At 39.2% G+C, this 20509-nt stretch overlaps 1 protein-coding gene and 1 pseudogene across 2 annotated transcripts in view; one reads left to right on the forward strand and one right to left on the reverse strand.

The window, feature by feature from the left end:
- Positions 1 to 20509, reverse strand: part of HELB (helicase (DNA) B) — a 44504-nt gene that overhangs the window by 17319 nt on the left and 6676 nt on the right. Inside the window, exons 4-11 of the mRNA XM_010841572.1 lie at positions 19592 to 20470; positions 16629 to 16806; positions 15091 to 15232; positions 11041 to 11195; positions 3934 to 4015; positions 3397 to 3456; positions 1650 to 1878; positions 686 to 829 (exon numbers count right to left, since the gene is read on the reverse strand). Coding sequence (XP_010839874.1) covers positions 686 to 829; positions 1650 to 1878; positions 3397 to 3456; positions 3934 to 4015; positions 11041 to 11195; positions 15091 to 15232; positions 16629 to 16806; positions 19592 to 20470 — 1869 coding nt within the window. The remainder of the gene's footprint in view (positions 1 to 685; positions 830 to 1649; positions 1879 to 3396; positions 3457 to 3933; positions 4016 to 11040; positions 11196 to 15090; positions 15233 to 16628; positions 16807 to 19591; positions 20471 to 20509) is intronic.
- On the forward strand, positions 12320 to 12828 carry LOC104989784 (annotated as a pseudogene). Its single transcript, XR_825418.1, has one exon. The product of XR_825418.1 is annotated as a ubiquitin-like protein FUBI pseudogene (transcript).

Here is a 20509-nt window from a genome sequence, read left to right on the forward strand (position 1 = left end):
GGTGTTGGAGAAGACTCTTGAGAGTCCCTTGGACTGCAAGGAGATCCAACCAGACCATTTTAAAGGAGATCAGTCCTGGGTCTTCATTGGAAGGACTGATGCTGAAGCTGAAACTCCAATACTTTGGCCACCTCATGCGAAGAGTTGACTCACTGGAAAAGACCCTGATGCTGGGAAGGATTGGGGGCAGGAGGAAAAGGGGACGACAAAGGATGAGATGGCTGGATGGCATCACCGACTTGATGGACATGAGTTTGAGTGAACTCCAGGAGTTGGTGATGGACAGGGAGGCCTAGTGTGCTCGATTCACAGGGTCGCAAAGAGTCGGACACGACTGAGCGACTGAACTGAACTGAACTGAAGTAAAAGTGCCATGCCAAGTCACACTGGAGACAGAGCAAGAGGGAAATTTAGTCCTCCTGGTCCTGATCCCTCTCCCGGGAGACAGAGGAAGACGACCTGCAGAATGAGGCTTTAACTACAGTGTCTTAGATCTGGAAAATATAGAGAGCTCTGAAGCAGAACGAGCAAAACGTTAGTGTCTGTACAGTAGTTTCTGTGCTATTGTGTATTTTGTTTACTAATTTAAAAAAATAATAAAAGCAATAAAAATTAGGAAGAAAATAATGCAATGTACTCCATCTTGGCAAGCTATTTAAATCATTTTATAAAAGTCCTCTCTTACCTGAAAAGTATGAATCGTTCTTGCCCATGCATGTTTTATGTGACAATATTGCATTAGTTTCCCAAAATCCACAGTTACTTCCAGGCCAGCCATATTATTAATGGTCAAAAATCTTTTCTTTCCAACAGTTACATCAGTTTTATCCTGTCACCAAAACAAATAACTGCTCTTTATGTTTTCTAATACATACTCTGCAAAGGTCTATTTGGGATTGAACATAAAATGCAAGCACCTTATGAATAAAATAGCATGAATCATTGTTAAGAATTTCAAAAAGCTTAAAATCTACGCTTGAGCACCAATTGAATACAGACACACCCAAATACTTTAATAAACATAAGTGAAAGTTTTTGGTCATTGAAATTTAACCTTAATTTGACTCTTCGGAGAACAGTCTGTGTTGCTGTTCTTACTCTGAAGACTATGCATTTTACTTCTTGCAGTGATTGTATAAGTCTGCATATATTTTTGGCAAAGAGTTCACTTTTCTTTACAAATTTTAAAGAATAAACTTTAACTTTACAAAGGTGTTTATACAATGAGGGCAAATTCAAGGAGACCACTTCTACAGCTTCTATATTTAAGCAGCAACCACGGAAATGTTGCTTTGTAAAACATAATATAATGTCACTTGTCCCTTGGTTTTGTTACTTGAGCACTTCAAACTTATTAAAAATTTGTTTTTTCACAAAGTCTCCCAGAAAATGTAAGAGAAAGGAACATTTCCCAACTAATTTTATGAGGCCAGCATTAGTTGGCCTCATAAAATCAGAAAAGATGTCACTGGCAAACTACAAATCAAGATTCCTCATGGATACAAAGCCAAAAATTCTTAACAAAAAATTATGGAAGCAAACTGTCAGCTCTCATATGATTAGATTCTGAATCAATCCTCAGGCAATAAAAAGAAAACCAAATCTATCCCTCAGAGGTAAAAAGGTACTATTTTTTTGTTATCACCTACCGCTGTTATAAAAAATATTTCTCCGTTGCAGAGTCGAGTACCACTTTCAAAGTCATGCTTATTTTTAGCAAAACCAGGAGTACCACCATTAAAGTCTTTACCACTAGCTTTTAATTCATTATTTCGTGGACTGTTGAAGGTATTTTCAGGGAGTAACTCTGAGAGATATGCATTCTTGGTACAACAAATTTTATCACCAACTCCAAATTCAAGTCTATTCTGATGGTTTCTGGGATAGAAAATAAGAATACAGTATGAGAGTTTGGAAAACCTTAATTTCATTTTCTTTATGCACTGACTCCCACTCAGATCTGATCCAGTTCTCAAAATAATTTCCACAGACTCTTTACATCACTTTTGGTCTCCAAAGGTCACCAAGAAATCAGGAGGCTCCCACAGTTGTGGTCTGATTACCTACACTCACTGAAGCACCTCAAACTCAATGACACTTCCCAGCTGACTTTTTCCCAAGCCAGAAATTTTGGCATAAAGGCTGATATCTGACTTTCCCTTCACATTCCAAAAGTTACCAAAACTCTTATTGACTCTTCCTTTTAAATTCATCCTCTCCTCTCCAATCTCTGTTATCACTACTCCAATTCACGTTCACACATTTGTACATATTTCTATTATAATAATTATGACACTGTATCAGAATAGCAGCAAATTGTAAGTGCTTTAGGTATGTTATTTCATTTCACCTTTACTACAACTTTACGAGGGAGATTCTGAGTAAGTATGCTCTCTTACTTACATGGAAAGGTGAAATTACCTGCTCAAGACTGAGACCCGGACTTGATGGCCCCAATCATGTGCTTTTTAACCCTTTGTTGGGGGTACCTATCATGGTTTTTTGTGTCTTTCCTCAATAGACAAGGAGATCCTCTAGTAACTTAAACATTTCCGGATTCTCTGCACTTAATAAATGGTATTATTATTATTAAGTGAAAGTCACTCAGTTGTATCCAACTCTTTGTGATCCCATGGGGTCGCTACGTGTCGGACACGACTAAGCAACTTCACTTTTACTTTTCACTTTCACACACTGGAGAAGGAAATAGCAACCCACTCCACTGTTCTTGCCTGGAGATTCCCAGGGACAGGGGAACCTGGTGAGCTGCCGTCTATGGGGTCGCAAAGAGTCAGACACGACTGAAGCAACTTAGCAGCAGCAGCAGGACTAATACAATCCATGGAATTCTCGAGGCCAGAATACTGGAGTAGGTAGCCTTTCCCTTCTCCAGGCGATCTTCCCAACCCAGGAATCAAACTGGGGTCTCCTGCATTGCAGGTGGATTCTCTACCAGCTGAGCCACAAGGGAAGCCCTATTGATAAATGCAAGAGAAGTTATGTAGCCTGTCCTATGTGTGAACAGCATGGCTTTTCTATTCATTTATTTCCCCGACAGATGTTCACCTAAGGTGCTCTCTGCAGGCATCCTGTTGCTAAGGTTCTTGAATACATTTCACACATATCTAATTTGAAAAACTGCCATAAATTCTCAAAGCTCAATCTGCAGAGGCTACAGGTAGGAAGCTACAAGGACAATTTTATTCCTTATTTTTCTCATTACACTGATTACCAAAAATTCCTAAGGCTCTATATCATACTTAATTGAAGAGATCAGCTGACTTCACAATGGAGAAAAAAGATTTTTAAATATGCAACTACAATGAAAAACGTCAATGATAAACTACAATGATAAACAAACGAAAGTACAATGAATTCAGGAAGCACTGTCCTCACTTGATTAGATGTCCTGTGTAGTGCTTGCAACAGCAGGCGTTGATCACATCACAGTCCTGCCTGCAACACAGGAAAATGCAAGGGTCACTTTAATGGAATCTCTTTTGCATAGATTTCTACTACCAACAATTATGATATATGGGGTTCTATCAAAAGTTTCCAGAACTTTCCTCAGGAAAAGGTATTTAGTAATTTTGATTTAAATGTAAGTATTTCTTCCATTCAGATTTTCTATTAGTTACCAAATATAATATTTGGTAGAAAGAGCCCTCTCTCAGGAATTCTCTGGTGGTCCAGTGGTTGGGACTCAGTACTCTCACTGCCATGGGCCTGGTTCTATCCCTAGTCAGGGATTTAATATCCCGCAAATTGTGCAGCGTGACCAATAAATGAATGAACATGTGAATACCTCAAAATAAGAGAGGATTCACAGTAATGAACTACTAGAGTCTCCCATTTCAATAGCATCTAGATTAACAAGGTATGAAATTTAAAAGCTGCACTTTTAAAAACAATAAAATATTGTAAAGGCTTTACCTTCTAAATGCAATAAATTGTGATGTTTTCACGTCTTCTAGGTCCTTTTCTTTGAGTAAAGTACTAACTGCAGAATATAAATCTGATAATTCGAGAAAAAGGTTAACACAGAAAAGCACTGAATTATAACATTGTTTCAATCAATCAGTTCAGTCTGACTCTCTGTGACCCCATGGACTGCAGCACATCAGGCTTCCCTGTCCATCACCAACTCCTGGAGCTTACTCAAACTCATGTCCATTGAGTCAGTAATACAATCCAACCATCTTATCCTCTGTCGTCCGCTTCTCCTCCCACCTTCAATCTTTCCCAGCATAAGGGTCTTTTCCAATGAGTCAGTTCTTCCCATCAGGTGGCCAAAGTACTGGAGTTTCAGCTTCAGCATCAGTCCTTACAATGAATATTCAGGACTGATTTCCTTTAGATGGACTGGTTGGATCTCCTTGCAGTCCAAGGGACTCTCAAGAGTCTTCTCCAACACCACAGTTCAAAAGCATCAATTCTTCATCACTCAGCTTTCTTTATAGTCCAATTCTCACATCCATACATGACTACTGGAAAAACCATAGCTTTGACTAGACAGACCTTTGTTGGCAAAGTAAAGTCTCTGCTTTTTAATATGCTGTCTAGGTTGGTCATAACGTTTCTTCCAAGGAGCAAGGATCTTTGAATTTCATGACTGCAGTCACCATCTGCAGTGATTTTGGAGCCCAAGAAAATAAAATCTCACTGTTTCCAGTGTTTCCCCATCTATTTGCCATGAAGTGATGGGACCAGATGCCATGATCTTAGTTTTCTGAATGTTGAGTTTTAATCCAACTTTCTCTCTCTCCTCTTTCACTTTCATCAAGAGGCTCTTTAGCTCTTCTTTGCTTTCTGCCATAAGGGTAGTGTCATCTGCATATATGAGGTTATTGATATTTCTCCTGGGAATCTTGATTCTACCTTGTGCTTCATCCAGCCCACATTTCGAATGATGTACTCTGCATATAAGTTAAATAAACAAGGTGACAATATATAGCCTTGATGTACTCCTTTTCCTATTTGGAACCATCCTGTTGTTCCATGTCCATTTCTAACCTTTATTTCTTGACCTGCATACAGATTTCTCAGGAGGCAGGTTAGGTGGTCTGGTATTCCCATCTCTTTAAAAATCTTCCATAATTTGTTGTCAGGTTGGATGGCATCACTGACTCAATGGACATGGGTCTGGGTGAACTCTGGGAGTTGGTGATGGACAGGGAGCCCTGGCATGCTGCGATTCATGGGGTCACAAAGAGTCGGACACGACTGAGCGACTGAACTGAACTGAACACAGTCAAGAGCTTTGGCATAGTCAATAAAGCAGAAGTAGATGTTTTTCTGGAACTCTCTTGCTTTTTGATGATCCAGTGGATGTTGGCAATTTGATCTCTGGTTCCTCTGCCTTTACTAAATCCAGCTTAAACATCTGGAAATTCACAGTTCACATACTGTTGAAGCTAGCTTGGAGAATTTTGAGCATTGCTTTGCTAGTGTGTGAGATGAGTGCAACTGTGCAGTAGTTTGAACATTTTTTGGCATTGTCCTTCTTTGGGACTGGAATGAAAACTGACCTTTTTCAGTCTTGTGGCCACTGCTGAGTTTTCCAAATTTGCTGGCATATTGAGTGCAGCACTTTCACAGCATCATGTTTTAGGATTTGAAACAGCTCAACTGGAATTCCATTGCCTCCACTAGCTTTGTTAGTAGTGACCCTTCCTAAGGCCCACTTGACTTCACATTCCAGGATGTCTGGCTCTAGGTGAGTGATCACACCATCATGGTTATCTGGGTCATGAAGATCTTTTTTGTACAGTTCTTCCGTGTGTTCTTTCCACCTCTTGTTAATATCTTCTGCTTCTGTTAGGTCCATACCATTTCAGTCCTTTATTGTGCCCATCTTTGCATGAAATGTTGCCTTGGTATCTCTAATTTTCTTGAAGAGATCTCTAGTCTTTCCCATTCTATTGTTTTCCTCTATTTCTTTGCACTGATCACTGAGGAAGGCTTTCTTATCTCTCTTTGCAATTCTTTGGAATGCTGCATTCAAATGGGTATATCTTTCCTTTTCTCCTTTGCCTTTGGCTTCTCTTCTTTTCTCAGCTATTTGTAAGGCCCTCTCAGACAACCATTTTGCCTTTTGGCATTTCTTTTTCTTGGGGATGGTTTTGATCACTGCCTCCTGTACAATGTCACAAACCTCTGTCTGTAGTTCTTCAGGCACTCTATCAGATCTAATCCCTTGAATCTAGTTCTCACTTCCACTGTATAATTGTAAGGGATTTGATTTAGGTCATACCTGAACCGTCTAGTGGTTTAAGTCTGAATTTGGCAATAAGGAATTCATGATCTGAGCCACAGTTAGCTCCCAGTCTTGTTTTTGCTGACTGTATAGAGCTTCTCCATCTTTGGCTGCAAAGTATATAACCAATCTGATTTCACTATTGACCATCTGGTGATGTCCATGTGTAGAATCTTCACTTGTGTTGTTGGAAGATGGTGTTTGCTATGACCAGAGTGTTCTCTTGGCAAAACTCTGTTTGCCTTTGACCTGCTTCATTTTGTACTACAAGGTCAAATTTGCCTGTTACTCCAGGTATCTCTTGACTTCCTACTTTTGCATTCCACTCTCCTATAATGAAAAGGACATCTTTTTTGGGTGTTAGTTCTAGGAGGTCTTCATAGAACAATTCTTGGTTGGAGCATAGACTTGGATTACTTTGATATTGAATGGCTTGCCTTGGAAATGAACAGAGATCATTCTGTCATTTTTGAGACTGCGTCCAAGTACTATATTTCAGACTCTTTGGTTGACTATGAGGGCTATTCCATTTCTTCTAAGGGATTCCTGCCCACAGTAGTAGATATAATGGTCATCTGACTTAAATTCACATCCCAGTCCATTTTAGTTCGCTGATTCCTAAAACGTGAATGTTCACTTTTGCCATATCCCGTTTAATCACTTCCAATTTGCTTTGATTCATGAACCTAACATTCCAGAGTCCTATGCAATATTGCTCTTTACAGCACTGGACTTTACTTCTATCAGCAGTCACATCCACAACTAGGTGTTGTTTTTGCTTTGGTTCCGTCCTTTCATTCTTTCTGGAGTTATTTCTCCACTGATCTCCAGTAGCATATTGGGCACCTACTGACCTGGGGAGTTCATCTGTCAGTGTCCTATCTTTTTGCCTTTTCATACTCTTCAATGGGTTCTCCAGGCAAGAATACTGAAGTGGTTTGCCATTCCCTTCTCTAGTGGACCACTTTTTGTCAGAACTCTCCACCCTTGTCCGTCTTGGGCTGCCCCACATGGCATGGCTCACAGTTTCAGTGAGTTAGACAAGGCTGTGGTCCATGTGATCAGTTTGATTAGTTTTCTACAATTGTGGTTTTCATTCTGTCTGCCCTCTGGTGGATACGAATAACAGGCTTGTGGAAGCTTCCTGATGGGAGAGACTGACTGAGGGCAAACTCATTCAGAATTCCTGCTGAGGGGTCTCATCAAATGGGATACAGGTTCACCATGGGAGCATCAACCTTATTTGCTTCATCAGCCAGAACAAAAGAAAACAAAATGAAGGCAGTGTTCCAGACATTCTTCCTTAACCACTAGCCCAGACAGCTCCTAATTTGTAGTATTATCACTGAATATTTATCGATGGTTTGTGAATGCTAAATTTAAAGTATGAGCAAGAGGACAAAATATGTAACCGAATTATTAACGGATGACTTCTGTTTTAAGCTCTGGTGGCACTAGTGGTCACCAGTTATAGTTTGAGAATCTTATATGCTTTGCATCTGTGATTTGATCTTTAATTCAATCATCACAATATGCATATAATGCACGTATTATTATACCCAGAGCTGATACAGCTGATACAGCTGACATTTAGCTGATACAGACCTGTATAAAATAGGGAGATATTTCTATAGTATCTAGACTAGAGAACAGCTACTCCCCAAACACCACAAAGCCCTCCCTCACACCCCAACCATGTGGTTCCCTCCTCCAGAATCCCTAGATCTCCCCATGATTCAACAGCTAATAGGTTAACCCTGACACAGGAAGGGCATCTATTCCAATAGTGACCAGACTCTGCCAGCTATTAAATAGTTTAACTCTCACCACTGACTACATCCTTGCTACGAAAGTGAAACTGAGGCCCTTGGAAGTAAAAGAAGTTTTCCAGCAGGGTAGGGTGGCCAGCCTCCCTCTTATAGCACTCAGATCACTGACAGTGATAATGTCCACTTACAACTTGTCCTTCCTCACAGCCTGAGAAGCTGGCTTCCTCTCATCTCTCTTAGCAATGTTACAAATCAGGGAACATTTCTCAAGAAAGAAGATATAAAAATTGGGGAAAAAATATTTGGGGCTTTTAGGTCTTTCCCTCACAGATAAATCAAAAGGGAATGAAAAAGCCCAGTACTTGTAAGCCTTGCTCTAGGAAGACTGAATTAGTTGCTCATGGAGCCCTTCATTTTTCAGATGAAGAAAGGGTTATCAGTAAAACATGGCCAACACTCAGCTTACCTCCAGCCAAGCCCTGCTTGCAAAGGTCTCCCAGAGCCCTGTTTTCTTTCACACATACAGGATCATGCTGTTCTGCTCCTTGATTTGTTCACTCTCCCTACATCTTCCAGATCAATATACACACTGTATTTCCTTGATTCTAAGATATGCATTTTTTCTCACATTTTAACATCATTGGAATTCCAGCCCAGCTATGAAGCCTGTCTCAGGGCTTTGTATCTTGCAATAATAGGAATAACTGGGTAATTTATTAAGAAATACTTATTACTTAAGTGTTAAGTAATAATACTTAATTATTCATGAAAAAGTACTATATGCCTCTCTAATGAGTATTTATTCAATTCTCTTAAAGAGACTCATTTTCCAGCTGAAGTTTATAATTAAGATAGAGAAACAGCATCAGCTAAGCTCTGCTACCATTCTGAAACTTTTTTTTTAAGAACATTCTCATTAATGTAAAGAATGGGTGCCAGAAATAAAACTAAACTTATTTCAAGTAGATCTAAATGGAATAGCAGAGAAATAAAGTTTCTTAACCATAGCTGTCTCGTTTTCTTCAATTGTACTGATATCTACTATGAACTAAGCTGTGGTGAGGATAAACATTATCTAAATTATTCACAAAATGTGGAATAAAAAACAAGCCAAAAAACAATACACAGCTTATAATCCAATTTATATAAAACTAAATTGGTCTGTGTATGCATGGCAACCCACTCCACTATTCTTGCCAGGAGAATCCCACGGACAGGGCAGCCTGGCAGGCTACAGTCCATAGGGTTGCACAGAGTCGGACACGACTGAAGTGACTTAGCATATACACATGGATCTAATTAAGTTTTATACAGATAAACACCAAGTTCTTCCTATGGATGTAACTTTTATGGGAGTTGACTCAGGGGAAGAGGAGTGGGAATGATTAAAGGAAATATTAATTTTTATTTCAAACGCTTCTGTACCATTTGACTTCTGTTAAGGAATATAAATGATTTCTATAATTAAAAAAAAAAACACCACCAAGAACACATTTATAGAATCTGATTATTACACGATCTCATTTAAAAAAAGAATATTGTAACGTGTGAATGAACACTAACCCAAGGGAACTGAGATGGGACACACACAGAGGAGGAAAGGTTTACAGATAAAGTTGGATGTCAATGAATGTCACAAGCCGAGTGAAAGCTGCCAAGTAATAAGCACATAATTTGAAGAACTGTGGCAACTACAATAAATTCTCAATAATAACCATTTAAATCTTCACCAATTCAATTTTGACTAAACCACTACACTATTTTTAAAAGCTTGCTAAGCAAGTTTATAATATAAAGATTCAAAGGTATAATCTATTTAAATAAATTCATTTGGAGTAATAATTTAATATCTATTATTTACAAAAAAATAACATTTACATGACTCAACCAGTCCATTCTAAAGGAGATCAGTCCTGGGTGTTCATTGGAAGGACTGATGTTGAAGCTGAAACTCCAATACATTGGCCACCTGATGTGAAGAGCTGACTCGTTTGAAAAGACCCTGATGCTGGGAAAGATTGAGGGCAGGAGAAGAAGGGGACGACAGAGGATAAGAAGGTTGGATGGCATCACCGACTCAATGGACATGAGTTTGAGTAAACTCCGGGAGTTGGTGATGGACAGGGAGGCCTGGCGTGCTGCAGTCCATGGGGTCAACAAGAGTCAGATACAAAGAGTCGGACTGAACTGATTTACAAAAAAATAACATTTACATAGCTCCTCAAAACTGACAAATTCCCTCAACCTTCACAACTGTTCCATGCTGTCGCTGTGACCCCCATTTTACCAATGGTGGAGTGATGAGACACGAGTCATACACACAGGGAGAAGAGTCCCTTGTCCCATGCATTTTCTCAATCCTATCACACTGTTACCCTAATACTAATTAGAAGTGATGTTTGTCCATTTTATTAGAAACTGAACTGTTAGGAACTCAGCTTAGCAACAGTTTGACAGCCATTACTTTTGTTTCACAAATGTCCTCAAAACAACAAATGTTTCCAATTGCTGTAAAAAAAAAAAGCTTCATTCACTAAGAATAAACTTGGGATTACTGGGGCTTTTGCTTTATTGTAAACTAATCATCTTCGGCCCTGGGGTCAGGAAGATCCCCTGGAGGAGGAAATGGCAACCCACTCCAGTATTCTTGCCTAGAGAATCCCATGGGCAGAGGAAGCCTGGCAGGCTACAGTCCATGGGGGTCACAAAGAGTCAGACATAACTGAGCAACTGAGCACAGCACAGCAATCTAATCATCTACATCCACTTATTTACTCAACAAATATTTACTAAGTCCTTTAGTATGCATGAGCTTACTTCTTTACAAAATTTGAAAGTAATCTGCTTTTGATGATTAATAAATTTATTAAATTAATACATTAATTTATTTTCAGTGCCTAATGTTTTACTAGCAATATTTATATTACTGTCAAATAAAATTACAAGTAGTTATTTAATAACTGAATTATAAAACTGAAATATTTAACCCTATATAACATAAAAGTTTATACTTACAAGACTGATGATCACTTTTTGAGGACTGAGAACTGGCATCTTCTTCTGGGAGTCTGACAAAAATAAATGATTTATCTTGTACTGAGACAGGGAATGTCAGATTATCAGAGATATTCAACTCTGCATCAAATGTTGGAAACTGGCGTCTTGAGATTCTTAAACAAAGATAAAATAATACACCAAGAACATTAGCATCCAAAAATGTGTCTTCACATACGAGCAGAGATAATGTCATTATAACCGTATCTGTGAATAGGTTATAAACAGGGTGAAAAGGCCACCCATACATGCATTATAAATACTAAATGAGTTTCAAAACAGATTTAGCCAAGACCACAATGCTACATTTATCCATCAGTCCCCTACTCCTAGCACATTTAAAGTATTAGAAAAAATTTACCAAGCAACATTCTGAGAACTTGATCTACTTTTCTCCAAACCACAAAAGAACCACACAAGGTAGGTATTATCCTCATTTCATAGATAAAGCAGCATGATGCTTAGTTAACTACAGTGGGGATGTCCAAGATCACAGAGGTGGAAAGCAGAAGAGCTACGATGGAAATTTGGACCCAATGAGCTCCATATTTCTATTTAAATTAATTTAGACTCTCTGGGGGCTTTTCCATACATATACATTACACTCTTTCTTTTCTCCTTTCTTCTATTATATATCATATCTATGGGCTCATCTTCTCAACTGAACCAAGTATCAGCATCTTCTCTTTGCTTCTATCCCCTTCTCAATCATTTTTTATCCTTGTACACCCCAAGATTAGCAAGCCGTAACAGAAAACATAGTAAGGGCCAGTGGCATGATCACACTAGAGTCCCTCCTTGGCTATTTGTTAGAAAACTGACTCCCCATAAAGACCAACCTCAGCCTAGCTATCAAAGGTCTAACCCTCCTGTGTGTCATCTTCAACCCTTCCCAAAATGGTGGGAAGAGAAGGAAGGAGAGAGGAGAAGGCTGGCCCTGCTGAACTATCCCAGGTTTAACTTGGGGTGCTGAGAATCACCATGGATTTCCTGTTCTGCTTCTGACCCAGGACATGTAACACTTCTTTCTCTGTTCATGGTATCACTGGGACTCATCTGTCATTAATCACTTGGTGATGATGACCAAGAACAAATGATGAAAGGAGCACAGCTCAAAAGATATTGAAAAAGTTACTAAAAGGAATTCCTAAGTTTCAGAGAAAATTGAGTTCTAAGACATCTAATGTGCTTCATATTCTTCCAAAGATCTCTAGACTTTAAAATGACCAATCACTCTTTCTCGACTCCATCTTCGCAGTAGTGGCAGCGGTGTCCGCGATCTAGTCGCCAACATGCAGCTTTTTGTCCGCGCCCAGGAGCTACACACTCTCGAGGTGACCGGCCAGGAGACGGTCACCCAAATCAAGGCTCATGTAGCTTCGTTGGAGGGCATCTCTGCAGAAGATCAAGTCCTGCTCCTGGCTGGCACGCCCCTAGAGGATGAGGCTACTCTGGGCCAGTATGGGGTGGAGGCTCTGAGCACTGTGGAAGTAGCCGGCCGCATGCTTGGAGGTAAAGTCCATGGTTCTCTGGCCCGTGCTGGGAAAGTGAGAGGTCAGACTCCCAAGGTGGCCAAGCAAGAGAAGAAAAAGAAAAAGACGGGCAGGGCCAAGAGGCGTATGCAGTACAACCGGCGCTTTGTCAATGTTGTGCCCACCTTTGGCAAGAAGAAGGGCCCTAATGCTAACTCCTAAGTCCTCTGTAATCTTGGCTTTCTCTAATAAAGCCACTCAACCCAGTCATAAAAAAAATAAATAAATAAATAAAATGACCAATCATCTACCAATATTCCAAAACCGAGGTTGCCTTTATGTAGGGGCAGAAGAGTTACAGGGGAAGAATATTACACATCAACTACATTATTTTTCTTACTGTCTCAATATGAATCTGTATCATCTACACTATTCCTATCCATTCTTTCTCTACCTCTCTGTTCTCTCCAGGGTAGACAGGGACAGGGAGATAGTTTTTGCTGACATCCAAGCAAGAAAATGTTTAGACAACAAAAACAGCATCTTGTAGTCTAATGCAATATCCTGTCCTGCTGAATATCTGAACCAGATAGCTACTGCAAAGACCTCCATATAAGCTATCAAGTTTTCCATCTATCATTAAAGAAATAGGAACTCTTCTGACAGAAAACAAATCATCATAAAGAAAGTACTCTTAAAAAAAAAAAAGTACTTCTTTGAGCAAAATCTACCTTTCAATTTAATTTTACATTAATTAGTAAGTCATTTTTGGTCCTCAAGTACAGTCAAAAATCTAGTTCCAGATTCTAAGCCCCAGATGGATACATACCAGGTCCAATGGCAGGACAGAGGTACAAAAAATGTTGTGCAAAGAAGACCTAAGACTTCTTTGGTGACTTCTAGCATGAAATGAAGTTTCATGCTAAATTTGTGATCATAGCAACAGTTCAGGACCCCTACTGTGTTTTTACACCAATCAACTATAATCCTCTGCCACTCAGTTGATTGCCCCATGATCCCAAGAATTCCCTAAGCAACGGCTAGTGATAAAGTAGAACCAAAAATAATGCCATGCAGATACAGAAATAAACGATGCACTACAGCCAATAAAAGGAAAATGAAACCAGAAAAAAAAAAAAAACGTATAAAAAAATAGCAACTTGTAAGAGTTGGAAACAAAGATAAATTGTGGTCCACAGAATAAAACAGTTTCTTAATATTCTGTAGCCCCATTACATCTATTACAGAGGATTACTCTAAAGGCTTATGCAAAGATTACGGGAACAGAAGGATTCTTTCCTACTCTTGAAGTCATATGCCACAGGTACCACCAGGATTCATCGAGGAGTAAAACATCTTTTTATGCTTTGGGTTCTCCCCTTATAAAAATTACAGGGAATGTATTCCCCACTTGGCCCTTGAATTCTAATGAACTCATTTCCAATTCTCTGTTCCCCTTGGGTTTATTCTGGTGTCTAAGCTTGATGCAACTTTATTTCACAAATATACTTTTAAAATGTAGAAAACATATTTATTCTTAAACTTCAACAACAATTTCAGTTCAGTTCAGTTCAGTCACTCAGTCGTGTTCGACTCTTTGCGACCCCATGAATCGCAGCATGCCAGGCCTCCCTGTCCATCACCAGCTCCTGGAGTTCACTCAAACTCACGTCCATTGAGTCAGTGATGCCATCCAGCCATCTCATCTTCTGTCGTCCCCTTTTCCTCCTGCCCCCAATCCCTCCCAGCATCAGAGTCTTTTCCAATGAGTCAACTCTTCGCATGAGGTGGCCAAAGTACTGGAGTTTCAGCTTTAACATCATTCCTTCCAAAGAAAACCCAGGGCTGATCTCCTTCAGAATGGACTGGTAGGATCTCCTTGCAATCCAATCTCAAGAGTCTTCTCCAAAACCACAGTTCAAAAGCATCAATTCTTCAGCACTCAGCTTTCTTCACAGTCCAACTCTCACATCCATACATGACCACAGGAAAAACCATAGCCTTGACTAAACGGACCTTCGTTGGCAAAATAATGTCTCTGCTTTTCAATATGCTCTCTAGGTTGGTCATAACTTTCCTTCCAAGGAGTAAGTGTCTTTTAATTTCATGGCTGCAGTCACCATCTGCAGTGATTTTGGACCCCAAAAAAATACAGTCTGACACTGTTCCACTGTTTCCCCATCTATTTCCCATGAAGTGATGGGAACAGATGCCATGATCTTCGTTTTCTGAATGTTGAGCTTTAAGCCAACTTTTTCACTCTCCTCTTTGACTTTCATCAAGAGGCTTTTTAGTTCCTCTTCACTTTCTGCCATAAGGGTGGTGTCAACAACAATTTATGTTGGGCCAATAATGAAAAATATTAATTTTTCTTTTCTAACTATGGGACAAAAAATATACATATACTGAAGGACAGAAAAGTTTTGCTAAAAGAGTATAGTAAGCATACTGCACTGAATCACCTTAATTCAAAAGCCTGTATTTTCCCTTTATTTCCAATACAACAGAAAGAAAACACAGAATTTTAGTCATAATATACCTTGTAGCATTGTCCACAATTAGTTCAGATTCTGCTCTATGGTTTGTCTTTAGTTCAATAGCACAATTTCTTGATTTAAGAGTTTCAAAAAGATCTTTCAGCAAGTTACCAGGCTCAATGCTAGGTAACTGTCTAACATCACCTGAAAAGCGGAAAAAGCAGATACAGTAGGTTTTAAGTAACTAGGATCTTAAAATTGAGAAATTATTTTTATTTCTCCCTTCTGATAAATGCTATAATTATAAAGACTTACTCTGAGAAAAAAAGAAAAAAAAATCTTTGTTTAAAATTACTTAAGAACATTAAGTCTTCAAAAATATTCAACAACAAAAGCATTCCAATTAAACAATATAAAGTATAAAAACAGTGATAACATGGTAAGGTAAAATGTGAATTGAACTTTTTTCATATGTTTACAGATATGTGTTGGGGCATATATTTTCACCAACATGTAAAGACAAAAATAGGTCTTAGGTAATTTAGTCATTTATTCAATCCTGCTCAATGTCTTACTAAACATGGAAAAATTTATGGCCTCAAATAAATAAAATTAACATTAAAACGTGAAATAAATCCAGTGCATTTAATAACAGATAAATTTCAGTAATGTAATGATAATGTTCTGCTCTATTACACATCTTTTTACTTTAAACAAACAAGCAAATCCTAGAGAAAAGAGAAACTATTTTCTGGGAAACTGAGAGAATGCTCAACTATTAAAAGAATCAACTGCTTATACAATATTCTCAAATACCTAAAACAATAATTTATAAATATATTGATTCTCTCATTGCAATTTTATTTTCTCCTCCATTAAATCATATAGTCTACCCGTCAGTACTACCCAATAGAATCTAACTAAATCTCACCAAAATTGGAACAGACTTAAGCTAGCGAGGTTTCATTTGCACTATTAGCTTAAAATCATAAAACTACTTTTAAGTGGTCTATCGTTCAGACTTTTTATTATTTCCAAATGATCTACATCCTGCTTTACTCTGAGTCTGTGACAGTTCTACTATTTTAATGGTCATCATGTAGGTAATTACTGTAACCCCTCACAAGTGTATTTCATTCACAGCCTAGCTTGCTAATAATTAACCGAAACAAAAAGCCACTGAGCTGATACAGGTGGTCAGATGAACTCAGTGTGCCTTTAGTGTGGGCTCTGAAAATGCCTTCTCGCCTGTAGGATATGGATATTAAAACACTGAAATGGTATAAACAAGCTACTGTGTGTGTGTGTGTGGGTGTGTGTATGCGTGCTCAGTCGTGTCTGACTCTTTGCGACCCTATGGACAGTAGCCTGCCAGACTCCTCTGTCTATGGGATGTTCCAGGCAAGAATACCAGAGTGGGTTGCCATTTCCTTCTCCAGGGGATCTTCCCAACCGAGGGATTGAACCCATGTCTCTGGTGAGACTCCTGCATTGGCAGGTGGATTCTTTACCAATGAACCACTTGGAAAACCCCAAAACAACCTACTAATCACAGTGATTTGAACCAAACAATTAGGATTCCAATAATATTTTAACTTACCAAGGATAATAAGTTTAGAAAGTTTGGAGTGCTCACACAATAAATTTAAAACCGACTTGAAGATTGCTACAGATACCAAACTCCCTTCATCCACAACCAGAACTCTAACCGAAGAAAATTTCCATGGCCTGTTCTTGGTCTTTTTTTTTTCCTTCCATAAATAGAAACTATAATTGACCTACAAGCAAAGTATGACATTTCTAAATTCAGGTTAAAAATTCACCAAAAAAAAAAAAAATCAAAAAAATTTAACAACATGTTCTTTTAAAATAAAACTCTTAAATGGGGAAGGGACGGGGAGGATATAGGTACAATAACATGGGGGAAAAGATGAAAGAAATAGAGAACACAAAAGTTATAGAATGGAAAAATAGAGGAAATAGTTCAAAAAATTGCTTCCTAGTGAGTACTTAATGTGTTTAATTCAACAAACAACACTCTTCCACCACCAGAATCCCAACCGTTTGCTTACCACTCCTGAGTGCTAAGCAGAGTGAGCTCCCTGTTCTTTCCAACTGCAATTAAACCTTCTCTTGGCCTTCTGAGATAGCCCAAACACTTAAGCCTCACTCTTCTCGCAACTAGAATACTACACTCTGGAAATAAAGGGCTGCCTGCCTGAACTAACTATAAAAATATTATTTTTCTTCAAGTACTTCCCCAACACTGAAAAACTACCACCACTACAACCAACAAGACAACTAAAAAAAAAAAACCCTATTACAGAGGTAAAAATATTTACTATTAAATTTACAACCAGAGAATGTTAAATGTTTTTGGTGTATATCATTCAAAAAATGTTTCTATGTTGTTTATATATATATGTGCAGTGTGTGTGTGTGTGTATGCTCATTGTCACTAAAAAATTATCTGCATTATCTGCTGGTATCCCTAGCCCAAAAATGATAAATAAATGATATAACAACCACCTCAGGGCTCTCCTGAGCCTAAACATAGCTTCAGAAATGTCCTCCCAGCATTCCAACCCAATATTAAGATACTACTAATTGATCAGAGTTGGAACATAAGATGAAAATCAGTAATGATCCTTCTCTGGCCTCTCCTCTTCTAATTCAGTCCTTCAGACTAACCAGACATGAAGGCATAATGGACAAAATCATACACTGATAAGAAGATTCCCCCACCAATGAGCTACATTGAACTTCTCTAGCACTATGCTCACTCATGTGATAAATGTAACGCAAAAGTAATTTCTGAGATGGCGCGTGGGTCTATGAAGGGATCTTCTCGACCCAGGGATCAAAACCGGGTCTCCTGCATTGCAGGTAGATTCTATACCACCTGAGCCACCAGGGAATCCCATGATTCTAGGCAGCCTTCCTCAGAGCTGCTTTCTCCATTTCACTCTTTTGCCTGGGAACCTAAATGACTCCCCAGTAATCAAGTCCAGGCTTGTTTGTTAGGTGTTCAAAGTCTGTAGTAAATAAGGGAATCGTGGCACGGTGGAAAGAGCAGCAAGCTGGGAGGTTACAAACATGAAGCCCAGGGCAAGCTCTGCCCTTGGTTAAGTTTGGGGCCAACTGTTTAACATCCTCAAATTTCTACTGGCTCTTCTGTAAAATGCAGATAACATCATTTTCCCACTTCACTCCTTTGTCAACGACTTTATGAAACAGGAAAATACAAACTTTAAAGCTCAAATTCCCAGTCTAAACCAAGTGCAATCTTATTTTACACACACTTCATTCCTTTCAACAAAGTCCCCTCAAAATCTCTACACCCTCTTGATGATTTTCCTCAATGCCTCTGGGAAGGCCTTTCCCTTAAATAAAACATTCTTTTACCTGAGCTTCACCATCCATTAGACTCCAATTATTTTTTCCTTCAGAAATCTTCCAAGGACTAAGTTCCTTGATCTATAAAATGGCAGGTCAGAGCTAAAGGAAACTCTCCAACTCTTTATAAGTTCAAAACTTCATAACTCTCAACTACAGCCACAGTTATTTTTTTCAAGCATCTTAATTCATTTGAAATGCTTATTATGCAACCACTATTTGCCAGGCACTGTTGTAGGCAGAAGAGATAAAGCACTAAACCAGATGACCCAAGTTTTCACTTTCACGGAGCTTTCATTCCACAGAATGTGGACTCTGACATGTTTGTAACCAGTCGCAATGAGAACAGGGCCATATGCCAGAATCAAAACTAACTACAGCATTGCTGCTGCTGCTAAGTCACTTCAGTCGTGTCCGACTCTGTGTGACCCCATAGACGGCAGCTCACCAGGCTCCCCCGTCCCTGGGATTCTCCAGGCAAGAACACTGGAGTGGGTTGCCATTTCCTTCTCCAATGCATGAAAGTGAAAAGTGAAAGTGAAGTCGCTCAGTCGTGTCCGACTCTAGTGACCCCATGGACTGCAGCCCACCAGGCTCCTCCGTCCATGGGATTTTCCAGGCAAGAGTACTGGAGTGGGGTGCCATTGCCTTCTCCGAACTACAGCATTAAGCATACACTTTAGTTGACTTTTTTTTTTATCATAATAAGACTGCCTTAAAGAAGGAAGCAGCACAGCGATAGCATGAGCACCTACTTCCCTGTAAACAGTTAACAGTTTATAGACTGGCTGTTTTGAGTCGCATTGAGTTAAATCAGCTGTCTCCACCCTTTTTGCCACGAGGGACTGTTTTCATGGAAGACAATTTTTTCATGGACAGATGGGGGCAGGAGGAGGGTGTGATGGTTTCAAGATGATTCAAGACTCAAGGGCATTACATTTACCGCACACTTTATTTCTAATCGAATGCTGCAGCTGATCAGATAGGAGGCACCAGTCCATGGCCTGGAAGCTGGGGCATCTCTGATCTAAATGATTAGCTACCACAAGGTAAGGGTCTAGAAAACATTCAATAAATGCCCACTAATTGTTGTCAGGAAATGAAAAATAAAACCATTAAGTCCATCTTTAACTGTTTTATGTGTAGAAAAAATGTAAGAGGTTTTACCTGACATAGTGTATAAGCATTAAAACCAGTTTTCTGTCTCAGTAAGCCAGCTGCTTTCCCTGTAGGTGCCGTAAGTAAAACTTCTATAGCCTTGTCCAGTTCCTGCTGACTTTGCTTGGCGAAGGTGATCCATTCTTCTGGTACATTCCAGTCTTGTTCAAAATCTTCGCAAGCTTTTTTCACTTCTTTTTCTTCCAACAACTCTATGTGCTTAAAAAGCTGGCTAACAATTGTGGTCTTCCCACAACCACCTTTCCCACTTATGACTGTCACAGCATTGGAGCAAATCATGTCCAGAGCAGTCATCTGGTCCTGATCCAGTTGACCCTCACTCATTTCTGCATTCACTTCCTTTTCACCATCATCCCAAATATGGTCACTGCTGTCTTGCGTGTCCAAAATATCCACAAGATCTTCTAATCTTATTTCATCACGTTTACTTTTATTCAGTGTATCACCACTTCCTGAATTCTCAGGTCTTGTGGTGCAAATAGACGCAAGCACCTTTTTGACATCAACCTGTAATTGCCATGGAGGCCTGGTCATCAAGTCACAGACTGAAGAGGCAATGCCTCTCTCAGCCTGGTAAAGGTCATAAAGAAAGACACAGCCCTTCTCATACGTCACCACGCCAATATCCTTCAAGAACTTCAGAGACTGCCAAGCATCGTGAAAAGACATGAGGTCCGACAGTTGAAAAGTTAAGTCAGCTTCTTCAACACACGTGTGCCCCTGCTCTCTACATATCTGTTTCAGGTGAGAATATATTATTAATGCATTCTTTTCCAAATCTGTCATTAACTGGAAAAGAGACTTGCATTGACGAAATGACGTCCAATTTGCTTCACATCGCAAAAGCTTCAGTTCTCTGTAGGTTATCTTTAAGAAAATAAAGTTCATATTGTTTTATAAGAGTGA

The sequence above is a fragment of the Bison bison genome, unplaced genomic scaffold, assembly GCF_000754665.1.
Source record: "Bison bison bison isolate TAMUID 2011002044 unplaced genomic scaffold, Bison_UMD1.0 scf7180017864163, whole genome shotgun sequence".
NCBI lineage: Eukaryota > Metazoa > Chordata > Mammalia > Artiodactyla > Bovidae > Bison > Bison bison.